The 16,003-nt window shown below is 40.6% G+C and overlaps 2 protein-coding genes across 2 annotated transcripts; one reads left to right on the top strand and one right to left on the bottom strand.

Moving 5' to 3' along the window:
• The first annotated feature begins 315 nt into the window (after positions 1 to 315).
• On the top strand, positions 316 to 4,985 carry dlgap5 (discs, large (Drosophila) homolog-associated protein 5). Its single transcript, XM_072455832.1, has 18 exons — positions 316 to 333; positions 581 to 827; positions 902 to 1,218; positions 1,288 to 1,327; positions 1,630 to 1,686; positions 1,751 to 1,837; positions 1,916 to 1,984; positions 2,069 to 2,109; positions 2,197 to 2,411; positions 2,488 to 2,607; positions 2,688 to 2,776; positions 2,846 to 3,006; positions 3,076 to 3,177; positions 3,273 to 3,489; positions 3,775 to 4,364; positions 4,437 to 4,593; positions 4,730 to 4,779; positions 4,864 to 4,985. Exons 2-18 carry the CDS (start codon positions 590 to 592, stop codon positions 4,966 to 4,968), a joined length of 2,655 nt encoding a protein of 884 aa, XP_072311933.1. The 5' UTR covers positions 316 to 333; positions 581 to 589; the 3' UTR covers positions 4,969 to 4,985.
• Positions 4,986 to 6,055: 1,070 nt separating this feature from the next.
• LOC140369392 (radial spoke head 10 homolog B-like) lies at positions 6,056 to 10,387 on the bottom strand. The gene is made up of 17 exons (XM_072456722.1): positions 10,257 to 10,387; positions 10,115 to 10,190; positions 9,964 to 10,032; positions 9,709 to 9,882; positions 9,109 to 9,194; positions 8,923 to 9,043; positions 8,673 to 8,849; positions 8,511 to 8,607; positions 8,297 to 8,397; positions 8,030 to 8,219; positions 7,717 to 7,834; positions 7,569 to 7,648; positions 7,348 to 7,493; positions 7,168 to 7,272; positions 6,932 to 7,087; positions 6,403 to 6,478; positions 6,056 to 6,303 (listed from the first exon to the last, which is right to left on the bottom strand). The coding sequence occupies exons 1-17, from the start codon at positions 10,346 to 10,348 to the stop codon at positions 6,086 to 6,088; spliced, it is 2,082 nt and encodes a 693-aa protein (XP_072312823.1). The 5' UTR covers positions 10,349 to 10,387; the 3' UTR covers positions 6,056 to 6,085.
• Positions 10,388 to 16,003: the final 5,616 nt, after the last annotated feature.

The raw sequence follows: 16,003 nt of genomic DNA, 5'->3' as shown, positions 1-16,003 counted from the left end.
TATCTGATCATTGCACTGTTAAGGGTAAATATTAAATTTCATACTTGAATGTTTTTACTTTTTGGCCCCTCTCACATTTACAAGATGGCCGCCGCACTTGCCGCTGCAAAAGAATCCCACGTAGAATCCTGTGTCTTTCTAGCCTTTTCTTACGTCACACTGTACTGGCCAATCAGCGTCATTGAACGAGAATTTCAAAACCTGGCGCGCCATGTTGTGTGAGGATTCAGGAACAACACGTCTTTAGCGTTCAGGTAGCGTCACGTCTGTAGGTTGGGCAGCAAGTTTTCACCACCTTTACAAAACGGATAAAGAGTCAATTGGCATACAAAGGTAAAGTTAATGAGTCGAATCTGAAATGCAGTTTCACCTTTTCGCATAAATACTCTCGATATCTTGATTTAGCTCATCTAACGTTACGTGACCAGCGCAACTCCAAAGCGCCAAAAACAAAATTGTTGTGATTGTATCGGATTACGCGACCTCTAAGTAGTTTGTGCGTGTGATTACATCTGTATAGACATAGATTTCTAGCGCTCAAGCTGATTGATAACACAGTCCGTTTTTCACTTGTCAACAGACCGTAAACATGGCGTCGCGGTTTGCTCATCTGCGTCAGCGGGACAACAGTGTTTCGATGCTGAGGGTCAAAAATTCTCGAAGAAGGTCTCAGTCCCAGAAAGAGAACCGTGAGCGCGTCGTGAACACTCGCAGGCAGCTGGGCACCCTCAAAGAGCTGGAGATTACGGCCCTGGATGACTCCATTGCAGTGGCAAACATGTCCATTATTCAAGAGGGAAAGAAAAATAACACTCTGCTGCCAAAAGGTAATGCAGATTTCAGGTTCTTCGTCACAGAGATACTGATTTAACAGTATGGACAATATTTATCTTTTTAAAAGCTGTGGCTGGGGAGGAAAGACTGAAGCAGCTTCAGCGTTGGAAAGAACGGAAGGCTCTTGAGAAGGAGAAGGAACAGAGAGAGAAAGCACGTAAAGGAGTATTTAAGACTGGCCTGTATCATCCTAAAGATGCTCTGAATATTGACCCTCTGCCTCCTGTCCCTGCTGCCCCTGGGAGGGCTAAAGAGGTGAGCTTCAGCTGTCACTCCCAGTGTACACAGCAAGTGTTGACTTGTACTGACTCTTTCGATCTGACAAAAACACAGGCAGCTCCAGTGAGAGTGACTCGTTCCATGAAGCAGCAGCAAGTGCAAAAGGTGAGGGCTTTATTTATCCAAAAGCCAACATCTGAGAATCAAATTGATTGTTTTTTGAAATGTTCCCAGCCTCTGAAAATGCAGACTGTAAATTCGACCAGAAAGAAATGTAAGTTGTCGCAAATTTTCCTGTTATATATAACAGGAAAAAAAAAAAAAATATATATATATATATATATATATATATATATATATATATATATATATATATATATATATATATATATATATATATATATATATATATATATATATATATATATATATATATATATATATATATATATATATATATATATATATATAATTTTCCCTGTTATATATAACAGGAAAATTTGTAAAAATAAATAATTATTTATATAATTATTTATATATATATATATATATATATATATTACTTACTCCCAAAAGCTCCACCTCCCATACAGAGGGCAACCAGAAGCCGCAATGCATCCAGTAAACCAAAAGGTAAGTTGGAAAGTCTCTTGCTTCATTGTTGGCCTGGATATTATGGTGGTTTTCATGACTACAGTGGAGTCGGCCACACATGGATTGTCTACTAGATCTGCTAACAAGCCTCCAGTTACAGCGGCTCCTGTGATGAAAGACAAGTGTGCCGGTTTGTACAACTGGGTGTAATTGTTCAGGTGTAAATGACCAATCTATTGTAAGACTGTAAATTCCCTGTGTTCCTCAGGCATGAGAACAACAAGAAGCAAAGTGGTTGAAGTGGCCCAGTCTCCTTCTGAAGAAAATAATTGTGATGGTAGTTATTTTGCATTGATGATCACTACAGCTCTAAGTGGATTGCTACTAATAATGTGTTTTTTTTTTTTTTTTTTTTATCCAGTCAAAATCCCTGTCCAAGCTGTTCCAGGGGAGAGCATTTATGTAAGTGATATCCCATTTGTGTTTTGGCTGCTAAAGATGGCTTTCTAGTTGATTTGGTGCATTATATTGCCTATTGAAACTTTTCAGAAACCTGCGATTGAGCAAGAGCCGAAACTGTCCGACAAGGAGACGGCGGTAGACCAAACAGTCCCTGGTCCTGCTTCTGTTGACCTCCTGAAGTCTTTGCCCAAAGCATCTTCTTTTGCACCTAAAGGATTTCTGTTCCAAGCACCTGATGGTCTGTCATCCTTTAAGTTTGAGCCCCTGACTCCTCGCTCAGCAGATGCCTTTCTCACACCAAGGTTTGTCAGAATTTTTACAAACTGCTAAATAAAATAAATGTACTACCGGTGTAAGCTTTTAACGTGTGCTTTGCAGCTCCAGCTTTACTCTTCCTGCTGCTCCTGCATTTGAGGAGGCCATATCTGAGAAGAGTGAGACATCTCCAAAATCCCCTCTTTCTGTGCAAGAACCTATGCATGATGTGCCATATTTCAGGTTGAATATCTTTTTTTTTTTTTACATTTGTTGCCTTTTTGGGGGGTTTCTTTTAATATTTTTTTGTGTGTGTACATTAGATCTGAAATTGTCACTGAAACTGACAAGCTGACTGGCCTCTGCTCTCACTGGGAGTCCAAAGTGGAAGATGAGTCCTTACCAGAAGAAAGTGAGTTAATTATGCTAATCTCTTTTAAAATATAAAATACAATGGTCACAATTTTGAATTTGGTTTCAGTGAGGGACCGCATGCGTACAGCTATTGGCCAGGCAAGACTGCTGATGAAGGAGCGCTTCAAGCAGTTTAGTGGTCTGGTGGACGACTGTGACTTTGGCCGAGGCGAGAAAATCACAACATGCAGTGACCTGCAGGGCTTTTGGGACATGGTTTATTTCCAGGTTGGTTTTTTGTCCTAGGACTAGAAAATGTTGAATACTTGTATATTAATCTAATTTTGTTTTATTTAGGTTGAAGATGTAATCCAAAAGTTTGATGCTCTCAAAGAGGCAGAAGCCCGGGGATGGGTGGATGAACACAAACCTCTACCTCGACAGAGAAAAGTAGTAAAGGTATCAGCCAAAAGATCCCGTCCGTTAATACGGACTATACTGTAATAGACGTTTAAAAATGGTTACTAGTCTAACAAAACATTTGTATTGAACAGAAACCTGCAGCTGCAGAAGCACCCACCAAACCTGCAGGAACAAAGGCCGCTGCAAAATCTCGTCTGGCTGCTGCAAAAGCAGCAATGAAAGCCCGACAGCAGACTGCAGATTCTGAGAAGGCCGAGAGCACTGAGCAGAGCACTCAAGAAACACAAGAGGCCAAGAGCACAGACACTGTGGTCTTCAATGCAGCCTTTTTCAAAGTTAAAACCCCAGGTAATCTATCTGCTTGTGTGGTGTGCTGTTCTACAATTATTGATGCATTAGAGATGCGTCAAATTCACAACGAATTAAATTAAAATAGGTGTATTATTTAGCTCACAAAAGGCTGCTTGGAAAATATTCAAGTTAAAAGCACTTCTCTTTTGCAGAAACATGTGGTGGTACATGGAGCACCTTAGAGTTTATCTCAATTTATGTCATTTTCAAATTTTTGGCAATAATGATCTATTAAAATAATTTTCATAATTGCATTGCCCTACTGAGTGCTTTGTTTTCTAGGTTCAGTGAGAAGATCCCGGCGCCTCAGTGCTGCGGTCCTGCCTCAGCCTTCTCCATTGTTGAACTGCCTCACACCCCCGAGAGTAACTCGGCGCTCACTGGCGTTGGCACAGACCCCTGTTCAAACATGTACAACCCCACAACCCATGAGCACTCCCTCCTTCACACATAACAAAACTCCAGCACTAGAGGAACAGTCTCTGCTGGTCATGCCTCAGCCTCAGAGCACAGTCAGTGGGTCTCTGTGTTTCTCTCCAGTAAAAGAAGTGTCTTCAGACCCCACAGAACAACCAGAAAACATGGTTTCTGACTTCAAACACTCCGACCCCTCATCTGCTGTTGAAGAGCAGGAATGTTTGGCTGAAGACTTAAACGTTGATTTAGTTCAGAGTTCACACCTTTCACAGTCACCTTGTCAAAGTCCAATGGAGTGTGCAGCCCCAGTGCCCTCTGCATCCCTGAGTTTTTCTCTGTCACCCTGCTCTGCTCAGCTGTTCTCCCCAGCTGTGAGTTGTACCCCGCACGCTCTGCTAAACCTTCTAAAGAACCAAGATTCTCTGGCAGCCACACCAGACATTTCAGTTACCGAGGTAAACGTGTCTCTGGCCCGACTTTATTAACCTGTTGCTAAATACACTTGCTATAATAAAATTGTCTTTCAGGACATGGGTGTTGATTTTGAGCGATACCTGCAGCCTTCACAGAGAAACAGTTTGTCGCCTAAGCAGCCAGTTTCCATGGAGTCATCCATGGTGATGGATGTAGATATGGAGAGTCCCAGAGGTCACCCTGAAGACCTTCTGACTCAGCAGAATGCAGGTATGATGATCGATGCCCATTGGTGTCACTCCAACTGAATTTCACGTGGGATTAAATGCTGATCTGGGAATATATAAGTGCATATACCATCTACTGTTTTACCGCTTGTTCTTGATCCTGTTACTGTTACTTTCAGTCTCCACATCACCGCTCACGGTGCCAACTCTTAATTCTCAGTCACCTCAGGTTCACCTTTTTGCTTTTTCCTCAATCTTTCTACAATGTTTTTTTTTAATGAAAACAATGTAATCTTACTTTTGTTTTTCCCAGACCGTGCAGTCAGCCCTGCTCCTGTTCACCCCGGACCTGCAGGACCGGATACGACAGTCTGTTTGCCCATCTGACCTCATGGTTTTCACCCCGCCACATTTGTAATATTTGGCAATAACTTGCTTTTATACCCTTTTTTAAAAAAATAAATCTATTTCTTTAGCAACCCTATGCAGTTCAGTTGTTGTTGGACGTTGACTGTTTTGTATAAATTAGACCTTTTTAAATAGACTGAACATTTGACGTTATAAAACACAAGAGTCGCTGAATAGTGCAGGAAAAAGCTTTAATTCAAAGATGTCTCTAGTCCCGATATTATAATAGATCCATGCTCTTGTCACGCATCACTTCCTGTGCATTCAGAACGTCCCCGCCCCTTTTTGGGTGAAAGCAAACTGTTAAACGAAAGGCGGGAGATATAGTTAAATTTGTACTGTTTTGCTCTAAAATACAACAAAATATTTATGCTGGCAAAACGGCAGCCATGGATGGAGAATAGAATGGTGAATACTTTGATTCAATCCTGAAATCCGAGCGGGACTGATAAAAGGGGAGAAAAAACGTTCACCCGGAGGTGTCTATTCCGACATCTACAAATATCTAATTCAATCTCCAAGTAATTTGTTTGACACCATACACCAGTGGTCCCCAAACTTTTTGACTCGAGGGCCACATTGGGTTCTAAAATTTGGCCGAGGGACCGGGCCAGGAAAATATGATGTGTTTGTGTGAACTAATGAATTACTATAAATTACACGCAAGATTTGACCTGTAACTTGTAACAAAGCAACAAATGCAAGGCTCCATGTACAAATTGTTTTCCAAATGCATTAAATACTGATTGAATTAATTATCTACTGTCTTTTTTTTTTTTTTTTAATATAACTTGGACAAGCTTGGCGGGCTGGATGTGGCCCGCGGGCCGTAGTTCGGGGACCACTGCCATACATCTTCATCCCTAGGGATTGAATTTAAAAAATCACCAACTCATCCTTCCATGGCTGCTGTGTCGCCAGTATCAATATGTTGTATTTCAGTGAAAAACATTTTAAGAATTTGTAACCCGCCAACTGTTTATCACCAAAAAGGGGGCAGGGACGTTCTGGTGGCAAAGGAAGTGACGCATGACCGGAGACATCTATTAATGATGACTATTAACGATGAATCCAGCCTCTAAGTCCCGAAAGTATGTCGCTGCCCTCTAGTGGTGGAACCACGTGTATTATGAGGCTTGCTGTTTTTGTTTGGTCAGAACCATGTATGCTTGTGCTTTAAGGCTGAGCTTCTTCTCCTTGATGGTCTTTTTCACTAATTGGTGCTGCTCAAATGCTTTAAAGAAAACTTTGTCAAAATAATTGTGGATTTTCTGCTCCCAGTTCTTTTGGTATTCCGGATTGACTTTTGACCGTTCTCTCCCTCCACCTCCCTCTTCTCTGGGTTCTGATCGACAAGGAGTAGATCACAGTATGTCAATCAAGCACATTGTTAGTTTCTCACTTGGGTCAACATTTGATAATACACAGCATGTACAAGGCAAACCTGTCAACTGAAGACCACCCATCATACTTTCAATACGAGCATCTGAGGTGCCATCATCATCTCTTGAAGCATCCACCTGATAAAGCAATGTAGGAATTATTTTGCTGATGAAATAAAACAAAAACAACAGTTTTATAACAACAGAACTTTTATATTATAGATTTTCTTATCTATAATATAAAAGTATAAGGTAAAGCATGATTTTATTGCATTGTTTTATTCTGGTTATACCAGAAATAGTTCTTACCAAAGCAACAACTACAGTATTCTTCCTGTGGTCCACAATAACTTTGACAAGTATGCAATTAGATTTCAAATCAGGTTTACAGACTACATTTTAATACAATGCATTTTGGAACATTCTTGTAGCAGTCTAAACTAAACAGTTTGAATTATCTCCAAAGATCATTCTATTCTATACCTAAATGACTGAAGCCTTTACAATTTGATTGACAAATTGACTTGGATATTTAGCCCAGCCCTGTAATGTATAGTGACAAGTCCTACTACAGACGAAAATAAAACTTACCAAACGTTTGCACTGTGAGATCAACTTGAATCTTGGTGTTATTTGAGATTCATGGTTGTCATCATTGAAAATAAGTTGATCTAGTTTATCACGCTGCAACTTACATTTGACCTCGGCACAGCCAAGCACTGTATCAAAAAACTCCAGAAATGTAATCTAGAAAGAGGAGAGTATTTATATGAACACACGCTAAAACTAAATAAATACATCTCTATACAACTCCAAAAATGTATGACCTCTTGATTTAGCAAAGAGGATGTGTTGCTGGGGTCAGGACTCTCTTCAGAAATGACCTTCATGAAATTAGATGCAGTAAGTGTGTTGTCAAGCAGATGTAAATCCTAGTAAAAAGAAAAAGCAAGTTGCACATTTCTTTCCAATATCTTAAAAAAGATCCTGATAAATGTGGGTTGCACCTTAAACATGAACAGCAGGTCTCGACATGTCATTGTCTTGTCCTCCAAGGAGGTTTGAAGTGTGCTGTAGGCCTGGTAGACCTCCCAGCTCCTCCTACAGTATCGCATGGCAACCTCTGAGAGCTCCTGCTGCTGAAACAAAAAACCTACAATAACAGAAAATGTGTTAGTATGCACATATGTTTTTGTACTTCTTTGATGATAATAATTAGATTACATACCTTTTACATTTTTTGCATTAGGTAATATGTTGTTTGTCATCAATTTGGAAAAGCAAGCTGCTAGAACCTCACTTTGATAACTGATGGAACAAAAAATGAACATACATTTAATCAGTATATCCATCTTTAATCATTATGTAATACTTACACCATGTCTTTATGATAAAGGTGATACGCAACGACCACTAGGCAGGAAAGGAGTTTGCAAAACAGCATCCTGGTGAAAGGCGACTGGACCTCTGTTGAAGTGGCATCCTCTAAAGCACCTAAAGGAAAGAGAAAAGAGTTGTTACTCAATCTAGTGCTGCATCTGGGGGCAAGTGATATTGATAAAAATAAATATGTAAATGAAGCTTATATCCACTTACACGTTTTTGGAGGATGAAATGGGTAAAAAGAAAATGGCAAATTAAAAAATGTGATCTTATTCCTTGAGAAACGCCATCTTATATTTGTCCTACCTCTAATCAGCAAATTAATTCGGCTCAGATTGATGTTGTGATGATGGACTTTGCAGTCTTTGAGCAAACGCCCCAACTGCATACGCGTCAGCATGAAGGTGTTGTCTGGGGAGCGAGCGTGTCCAAGTCGGCTGTAGAAACTGTAGATAGATCTCAGTTCAGTGCTGTGCCTCAAAACCACCAACTCCACCTAGAGCACAATAAGTATAACATAAGAATGATAAGGGGGTTTTAATTGGCACAATTAGCTTTAAAAGAGGGACTGACTCCTTTTAGTTCTGCTTGGCGTCTTTTCTCAGAGATGCTGTTCAGAATCGAGTCGATGTTTAGGGCCATGTCTGGTCTTAGCAGAGAGGAGCTATCAGAAGCTGTACAAGGGATGAAGAATATAATCAGTGAGGAGGTTTGGGACTTGACTTCAATCCTAACCAAATATACTGGACAAAAACCCTAAATAGTAAATTCCAGTTGTGTTGATTACCCTTCAGTGGGAGAGGTCTGTCATTTCTCAACTCCAGCATCTGATCATCCACAAATTCGCCTTGGAAAACCTTCCCATTTTTAAAGGTAAATTTTCCCTGTAAAACAAAAATAGTAAAATGATTGTCAATAATAAAATAAAATAAAAATGTTTGAGATATACCTTCCCATGCTTTCTGTTGTTCCTCCACTCTCCCTCATAGACGGCACCATCTGCATAGTAAAATGTTCCTTGACCGTGTCTCTGACCATGTTGAAAATTCCCAATGTACTGGTTACTTTGGGAATATCGGGATCCAACTTCTCGCAATAGGATCCATGTCTGTTTACCGTGTCCATGCTGCAAGAGCATATCAATGTTGTTGTTTTTACCATGTGCTGTGTACCACAGTAAATACCATTTCATTACTTACTTCTACTCCATTGTACCATGTTCCTTCATAGTGTTGTCCATGCAGGAGCCACTTCATTTTTCCCTCTCCGTGTCTTAGATTGTTTTTCCACTCACCTTCGTATATGCTGCCACAGACATACCTGAATATATCGAAATAACATTAATGTTGTGTTGTACTTTTACTTCATTAAACACAAGCACATACCGTCTCACTCCGAATCCCTCAATCTTGTTCATCACCCAGTCGCCTTTGTACCAGCTGGTTTCATCTTTGTTGTAATAAATGGAACCCTAGAAAAAGCAAGTTACACCTTAAAGGGGACACACTATGTCAAATCTACTTTAAAGAGCTTTTAACCTTGTTATAACAATGTTTTCTCATCATTAGTTTACTCAGAGTTGTATTTATCGGTAGATTGATTCCTGCATGTTTGCGTAATCCTGTATTGTCCTACAGCAGAGGCTCAAATGCTCAGAAAATGCCTGTTATCACCTACCCCCTATCCCCGCCCATATCCCTGTACTTAGTTGCAATTATTTGAAAAATTAAGACTCTAAGACGAGTTACATGTACAGTCCTAAAATGCAAATGAAACAATGAAGAGGTGGGGCTTACCCGTTCTACAGTTTTGAACAGGAAGTCAATGGACTAATTTATATTATTAGAAGTTTTAGATCAATATCGCTGTGTACAATGTGAAAATATATTATCTACTTATGTTATAGTTCAATAGTAAATGCATGAAACAAGCACATTATGTCTTATTTAAGAGCGTATAAACATATAAAATTTAACTAATCTTACCTTTCCATGTCTTTTGCCCTGGTGCCACTGGCCTATGTACAACACACCCTTTTTGGCACAATAATATGATCCGGTTCCATGTCTTATGCCATAATGAACGTCGCCATTATATGTGTTCCCATCAGGCCAACGGTACTTCCCTTTGCCCATCATTATGTTGCTGACAAAAGTCCCCTAAAAAATATAGTATACATGAACTAAAAAGCCAATATATCATGGTAAATGTTGTACATTCCGTATAGAACATCTAGTTACCACATATTTTAATCCACCTGCCCAAGAGAAAACACCATGCCCATCCATATGTCCTTGGGAAAACATACCCTGCAGCCAAAGGAAGTCGCAACATTAAATTCCCTTCGCTTTATTATACACGTATTTTTCTATTTAATTCTGTTTTCCACACCTCATACTTGTGACCACCTTCAAAATATGCCACTCCTTCTCCGCTATGTTGACCTTCAGAAGTTCCACCTTCATATCTGTAAAGGACAATATTTGATCAATTTTGTTGATTTTACATGTAACAGATATAACAAGTTACGTACCTTTGAATAACCAAGTCCAAAGTAAGAGGATTTTTGCTGAAATCATCCAGGTCGGATTGTTTTTGATCAGCGCAGTCAGGGATTTGGTCCATAGCCGCTTTTGGATCCAGCGTCTTCTCCCAAGAGTGTCTGGCTGCTGGATCCAAGCGTTACATTACCGCCAGACTTTATTCTTTAGACTTTATTATTTAGACTTTATTCTTCTCTGACAGAAGTCTTCTTCTTCTTCTTCTATGGTGTTTTATGGCGGCTGTTGTTGTTGTTGTTGTTGTTTTATGGCGGTTGACATCCGAGTGTTGCATTACCGCCAGACTTTATTCCTTAGACTTTGTCGTAGTCCTAAAAGTTCTTCTTCCAGTGCCTTGACTTCCAGTGCTTTGTCCTCAACTTTATGGCGGCTGGTATCCAAGAGTTGCATTACCACCAGACTTTATGCTTTAGACTTTACCCTTTACTCCTTAGTCTCGAGTCCCCTACCCCGCAGACCACTTCTAGAAGCCGTTCAAATACACACTTCAAAGCAAAAATATGTTAAAAAAAAAACATTGCTCACATGGAAGCACTTCAAAGGGCCATTAAAAAGCAACACAACAACAAGTCTAACGAATAAAGTCTACTTGGATACCAACCACCATAATACACCAAAGAAGAAGAAGAATAAAGCCTAAAAAAATCTAGTCGGATAGGGAGACGAATTACCAAGAGTAAAGTCTGGAGAAAAAAGTCTTAAGTCTAACTGCAGTGGGTGGCGGTAATGTAACACTTGGATACCAACCGCCATAAAACATAAAAGAAGAAGAACACAACAACAATAACTAAAATAAAAAAAAAATATTAAAATTAAAAAGTTACGCTATACATTACTGTTTTTAATAAATGGGGTTTTGGTTGTGAGAAACATTCACACAATCCATCCATCCATCCATCCATCCATCCATCCATCCATAGGCGTTGCCAGCCAATCGGGCCACTCAAATTATGCTGGACTGGCCCGAAGCCCAATCGAATTCAATACAAACCCGACCCGAGCCGGAAAAGCTTACAAACCCGATTCACAGCCCGACATTGCGGAAATGCGCACGCTGTCGACTGCACACAAGAACTGGACACACGCGCAAAGCAACTGCACAGAAATTTGGCCACGCACACACTTTCCTCGTGAATCAGAATCGGAAAAAGTTTATTGTCATTGGACACAGTTCGCAAACATAGGACCTTGTTTCGGCATTAAGGTGCAACATAAAACAATGAATAATAAAATACCAATAGCAACGTCTATTCAATCAAATATGGCAATATAAATTAAGACTCAACTAATAAAATAAGGTAAAAGATAAACTTGATCTCAGTATGTACAAAGACATATACGCAAAGATTTACAGATGGCTGGAAATAGTGCAGAAAGTGAACAGTGCAAGAATAGGTTGAGTACAGTATTTTTAAAGTGGCAGGTGTTAAGTGGTCATGAGTCCAACGGCAGAAGGAAGTGGGTGAGAAATTGTGAAACAGGTCAGCAGTGGTCCGACCTGTTTGTCCCAGAGTGCTGGAGACATACAGGTCCTGCATAGATGGAAGTGTGTAGCTGGGTACCTTCTCAACAGAGCGCACAATGCACAGTAGTCTCTGTTTGTCCCTGGCTGTGGCTCCAGCGTACCACACGGTGATGGAGGAGATGAGGATGGACTCAATGATGGCCGCGTAAAGCTGCACCATCATCTGCGCTTAGAGCTTGGCTTTCCTTAGCTGCCGCAAGAAGTACATCTTCTGCTGGTCCTTCTTGATGAGGGCGCTGATGGTGAGCTCCCACTTGAGGTCCTGGGTGATGGTGGTGCAGGTTGTTACCACTGACCCAGGTCACTAGCCTGTCCACCTCCCTCCTGTACACAGACTCATCCCTGTCCGAGATGAGCCCGATGAGGGTGATGTCGTCCACAAACTTGATCAGTTTTACAGAGTCGTGGCAGGTGGAGCAGTTTGTGTACAGGAAGAAGAGCAGAGGAGAAAGCACACAGCCCTGTGGAGCTCCTGTGCTGATAGTCTGAGTGTCTGAGATAACTTCTACCTGCAGGTCCACCTGGGGTGGATGGTGTTGAATGCAGAGCTGAAGTCCACAAACAGGATCTTGGCGTAGGTTCCCGGGGCGTCCAGATGCTGCAAGATGAAGTGGAGTGCCAGGTTGATGGCGCTGTCCACAGACCTGTTGGCTCTGTAGGCGAACTGCAGGGGGTCCAGCAGGGGGGAGGTGAAGGACTTGAGGTGGGGCAAGACCAGGCGCTCAAAAGACTTCATGATGACAGACGTCAGCACCACAGGCCTGTAGTCATTAAGTTCAGTGATCCGGGGCTTCTTGGGGACAGGGACAATGACCATACATATAAAATGACCATCACTGTCACAATAAGAATATAGATGTATAAGATATGCCCATTAAATTTTACTCCTCTTGCAGAGTGTTCTGTTCCATGAGATAACCAAATGTCATTGTCCCATTGGGCTTTCCAAAAATTAATATCCTTTGCAAGTAAATGAGATTCTTGAAAAAAAAATATGATCTTCGTTCAGCTATTTGACATATAAAAATTAAAGAGAGAAACTACAAAAAATGTTTCCTATTTATTTTTAACACATTTTATTTTCACAGCTTTCCAGACCTCGTCCTTGCAGACACAGGAGACAAATTGTAGAATGATAGATCTGGGGCCCTTTGGCGCGCTGTTTTTTTCCAAGGCGACGCACTGTGTCGATGTCGTCCTGCAGTTTGTTCTTCCTGGTTGACACCACTTCTTGGCAGGGCCGGCCCAAGCCTTCAGGGGGCCCTAAGCGAAAACATTTTTGGGGGCCCCTCACCACGTCATCAGAATCAGTTTTATTGCCATTGTCAGTGAACAATTCACATATGGGAACTTTCTTCAACGCAAACAAAGCGCAACAAAACTCCAGAGCATCTGTTTGCCAGTTAGTTTATTCTCAACACCTCACAAATTCAAATATTGATAACTTAAATCCCACAATGCAACTTGGTATTCCGCTGACATCACCTCTACTCCCTGTACAAATAACACACATCCCAGATATGTTTTTGGGCGTATTTGTGGGCGTTAAGGGTCGACAGCCACATTAGCACATTAGTTTAAATTATTCAGACCTTTTTTGGGTCTTCTGCTGCATTTTAATGTGGTCCAGCCGGCTAAAGTAAGAGTAAAATGTTGAGGTTGTAATGCTATAAAATGATGATGTGATGAAACTGTGCCAGGAGAAAATGACTAAAGCCAGTTATTAATACATTAGTGTACTTAATTACTCAATACAATATTGGCTATGAAAAATAATTATGGTCAAATTGATTCATTTTAACTGAAAATGTAAAAGTAATAGTTATCCTTACTAATTTATCTTTTACAGCTCCCAACTGTTCCTTCTTGCCAAAGTGACAAAACAAGTTATATTAAATTAAACAAATGGCATAAGCATTGCTTGATTAACAATTAACACTGATAAAACAGTGCAAACATGTTATTCCCAGAGAATGAACAGAACTAAAAGTGAAGGTCCAAACCTAGCTATTGTGAAGAGACTGCGTTTCTGCAACTTTGCCACTTTTGTATAAAAATATATAGTATTATTCTATAACAGACGTAATTATAATATGTCTGGTTATTTTTCACTATCAATTTATTATAATTTATAACAAATAGTCTAATGATGCTTTTTAAATAAATTTAAATGTTTTATTGCTCTATTAAAAGTTAATTACAATATAAATGTTTGTTCTGATCAGAACATCAAACACTGGACTCCTGCATGAAATAATGCTGCGATGTGATTGGCTGATGGACCTTACGTGCATAAACCTTTACGTTCCTCTCATTCCACGTTAAGAAGTCAAAGTAAAACAGACATCACGAGTCACGATTGATCTCACACATGGTGATGTGAGAGAGAGAGACGCAAACCGCTCATCTCTGACTGAGGCTGCACAGGGGCCCGGGACAGGGGCCCGGGACAGGGCAGCACACTGTTCACTCCAAAGTCTCACGTCAGAGGTTCTGGACGAGACGGCGCTCGTCCGGACCGGATCTCCGCCTCTTAGTGACCCGGGGCATAGACGCCCCTCACCGGCCTCACCTGCAGCTGACACTACGGGGCTGGTGTAAATGTGAAGCTTATTATCTTTCATTCACATATTATTATGCGCGGGGCAGAGCTCTCGTCTCCTCCAGCCTGAGCGAACGTGACAGAATCGTGTTGTTTCAAACAGCAGCATTAACCGTCTCTTTGTAAGAGAAGTTCAATACCTGGAAAGTGTTGTTGAGTTTGCAGTTTCTTTACATCTCAAGAAGTTTCTTCTTTCGTTTTTCGGCACCAGGAGATATATTCCTCTGGACATGAGGACCACGCAGGGACCACGTTCTGTTGTGTTTATGTTTTGCTCTCGTTCTTCTCGTGCACAATGAAGTTGCCCAATCAGCGCAGGTTTGGTGCCTTGGTTGCCAGATTGTCATTACAAATAAATGCGGTTTGTGCGTTATGTGTTACCGCTGTGTGCGCTGCCGCGCCAGCAGCGCTACTACACTAGTGGCGCACGCTGCGCTTGCACTTCGCATAAAACGGGTTGCCAGATTGGGGGCCCTATTAAAGCCTCGGGGCCCTACGCGGCTGCTTAGTTCGCTTATAGGCTGGGCCGGCCCTGCTTCTTGGCAGATCTTAATGACTTCGGTCAGGAAATTCTCCAGGTCAGTTTCTGACACCCCAGCCAATCTCACATTCCAAAGTCTCATGTAAGTTTCCAAGTCATCTAGTAGACCAATTAGTTTGTTACCAGTATTAAGCTAAATTATGGAAAAAGTAGCACATGATCAAATTTAAAATGATTTCTCAGAAAATGGGTTAAATACCATTTATCAACATGCATATAAAATGGGTCACTCCACAACAACTGCTCTTACTCAGATCACAGATCACTGGCTGCAGGAAATTGATAGTAAAAATCTAATAGGGACAATATTCCTAGATGTGAGTGGAGCCTTTGACGTTTTAGACCACAATATCTTATTAGACAAGTTGAACTGTCATGGATTCGAGTCATCAGCATTAAAATGGACTGGAAGTTGTTTAAATAATCGAGATTATAGAGTCTACTTTAATGATAACTATTCTGACATTGAGGGGATGGGTTGTGGAGTGCCCCAGGGCAGTTGCCTTGGCCCGCTTTTATTTTCTATTTTTACCAATGATTTTTCATCTATATTAAAACATGCAACCATGGCTATAATATGCAAATGGCACTACATTATATGCCTCTGCACCGACAGCAGATCATCTGAATAATATCTTATAGGAGGAGTTGAATGCAGTAGTTCAGTGGATCCAAGATAATAAATTAGTAATACATTTTGAAAAAACAAAATGTATGTTAATTGGGTCACAACACATGTTAAAAACAATGTCTAAACTATACTTAAACATTGGAGCGACTGTAGTAACAAGTGGAAGAAACAAAATTATTGGGTGTGACTTTAGATTCTAAATTAACATGGAACAGTCACACAAACAATGTATTGAGGAATATGGATCGGAATATGGGCATGATCAAACACTGTAGGAAATGTAGTCCAAAATGGTTAACCAAACAATTAGTTCAGTCATTAACACTTTCTCAGTTAGATTATGCATCTGTTGTTTGGTCAAACACGTGTGAAAATAATTTATACAAGTTATAAGTAGCTCAGAACAAAGCAGCACGAATA

Source organism: Eucyclogobius newberryi, unplaced genomic scaffold (assembly GCF_026437365.1).
Source record: "Eucyclogobius newberryi isolate DKJ021-1_F unplaced genomic scaffold, fEucNew1.0.hap1 SCAF_20, whole genome shotgun sequence".
Lineage (NCBI taxonomy): Eukaryota > Metazoa > Chordata > Actinopteri > Gobiiformes > Gobiidae > Eucyclogobius > Eucyclogobius newberryi.
Note: the sequence above shows the minus strand (reverse complement) of the source record. Positions and strands in the feature narration are given on the sequence as shown.

Coding starts and splice junctions, on each gene's coding strand:
- dlgap5 (XM_072455832.1), top strand. CDS start 590: ATGGCGTCGCGGTTTGCTCATCTGCGTCAGCGGGACAACAGTGTTTCG. Junction 3,007..3,075: donor GGGACATGGTTTATTTCCAG/GTTGGTTTTTTG, acceptor TGTTTTATTTAG/GTTGAAGATGTAATCCAAAA. Junction 4,594..4,729: donor TCTGACTCAGCAGAATGCAG/GTATGATGATCG, acceptor TGTTACTTTCAG/TCTCCACATCACCGCTCACG.
- LOC140369392 (XM_072456722.1), bottom strand. CDS start 10,348: ATGGACCAAATCCCTGACTGCGCTGATCAAAAACAATCCGACCTGGAT. Junction 9,883..9,963: donor CAGGTGGATTAAAATATGTG/GTAACTAGATGT, acceptor TATATTTTTTAG/GGGACTTTTGTCAGCAACAT. Junction 9,195..9,708: donor AGGGCAAAAGACATGGAAAG/GTAAGATTAGTT, acceptor TGCTTTTTCTAG/GGTTCCATTTATTACAACAA.